This window comes from Peromyscus leucopus, chromosome 6 (assembly GCF_004664715.2).
Source record: "Peromyscus leucopus breed LL Stock chromosome 6, UCI_PerLeu_2.1, whole genome shotgun sequence".
Taxonomy (NCBI): Eukaryota; Metazoa; Chordata; class Mammalia; order Rodentia; family Cricetidae; genus Peromyscus; species Peromyscus leucopus.
Genome location: NC_051068.1, coordinates 115,492,821 through 115,494,339, shown reverse-complemented (window position 1 = coordinate 115,494,339; position 1,519 = coordinate 115,492,821). Strand labels below are relative to the sequence as shown.

General features: G+C 40.4%; 1 protein-coding gene across 1 annotated transcript; it reads right to left on the bottom strand.

Annotated features, from left to right (window-relative positions):
- Positions 1 to 718: 718 nt before the first annotated feature.
- On the bottom strand, positions 719 to 992 carry LOC114709780 (ubiquitin-like protein 5). The gene is given in 2 exon segments (XM_028893752.1): positions 719 to 932; positions 934 to 992. Coding segments are annotated over 2 exon segments (273 nt in total).
- Between the last annotated feature and the right edge of the window lie 527 nt (positions 993 to 1,519).

Here is a 1,519-nt window from a genome sequence, read left to right as displayed (position 1 = left end):
AATTAGAAGGAAAGGGCAGGGGAAGACATCTGGGTAATAAGGAACAGAAATGACTCAGCTTACTAAATGTTAGTGTTTGGGGATAAAGAGTTAAAACAACTCAAGCTCCCAGATGTTATTTCGATATATTTACTTTTTAAACCCTGTGCTTAACTGGACAGCCTCATTTTATTTGCCTAACCCTCCACTTTTATCATTTACAAAAGAAATTTTCCCTCTTCCTTAGAAGAAATGTTTTAGTTTTCAACAATGTGGTGACTTTGGAAGTTGCCTTCTCATATCTGCTGTCTCTTCTGGATATTTTCTTCTTTCTGTTTCCTCATTACATTAGCCTAGACTGGGCTCTCTCCACTTCCTGCCCAAGCCTTGGGCTTCTGTACATTGCTTGCCCAACTCATCTCATTATTTAATATTACTCCAGTCTGGTGCTGCTGGACTAGTGTGGGTATTTGAATGGAAAAGATGACGTTATTATGATTCTGTTCCCTCTCTTGACCTTCAGTGTAATGTTATCACTAATCATAGCAAAAGACCTTGCTTTGCCTCCCTACTACTCTACGTGTGGAAACTATGTTTCTTCCTTGCTTCCTTTTCCTTCCTTCCTTCCTTCCTTCCTTCCTTCCTTCCTTCCTTCCTTCCTTCCTACTCTTATTTTTCTTCCTTTTAGAATCAAAGTTTTATTCATGTGAATTGTTAAAAATGGGTGTCTATACCAGGGTCAAATGAGTGTGAAAGAAGAAGGCAGGGCATGGCAAAGGGAAGGAATTCCCCTCTGTTGGTACTGAACTTCCAGGTTCATTCTATCGTGGATTTCATAATCTCTTAGAGACACATCGTTCTTAAAAACCATGTACAACTTTTTAAGAGTGATCTCACTCCAATGGGTGCCAGTTTGGGTCACTATCAGTTTCTTAAAATCCCTGATCATACATGGTGTTGCACTTGCCTCAGACTTTCATTCCCAAATGGTCTTTGCAAACCACCTTGACCATAGTGGCTGGAGCTCTAATCTCCTCAGACCTACAGATGCCACAACCTCTAGCTTATGAAAACCCTTTCAATATTTACCACCCCTAGTGAAAAGCAATTTAATCTTGTCTCAATCTTTGGAGTGCCCAAAGGACTACTTTTAAGGGGACCAAACATTCTTTTTTCCTCCAGGGTTGTTCTAATTTATTTCAGTTACCTTATTGCAAGCATTTAGCCCACCCCATTTCATTTTCAGAAGCATAGAATTTTGAAAGACAAATGGCTTTGTGCTTCTAGGACATAAGTGAAAACAATATTGATGGGGAAAATGAGAAAAGACAGCGCAATTTCAGCTGCATGGTGTGCATTGCCAGCTGTGAACTCTTCCAGGCAGTATGGGAGATTAGAGGGGAAGGATATTATCAAGAGAAGCAGCAGCAGTACTAAAGTACTTGGACAGTGGGGCACACACAGAGCAAAGGGAACTAAGTCTTGTCTCTGCACCTAGAGGACATGTTATCTTGTTAAGATGATACAGTTACAGCACTTG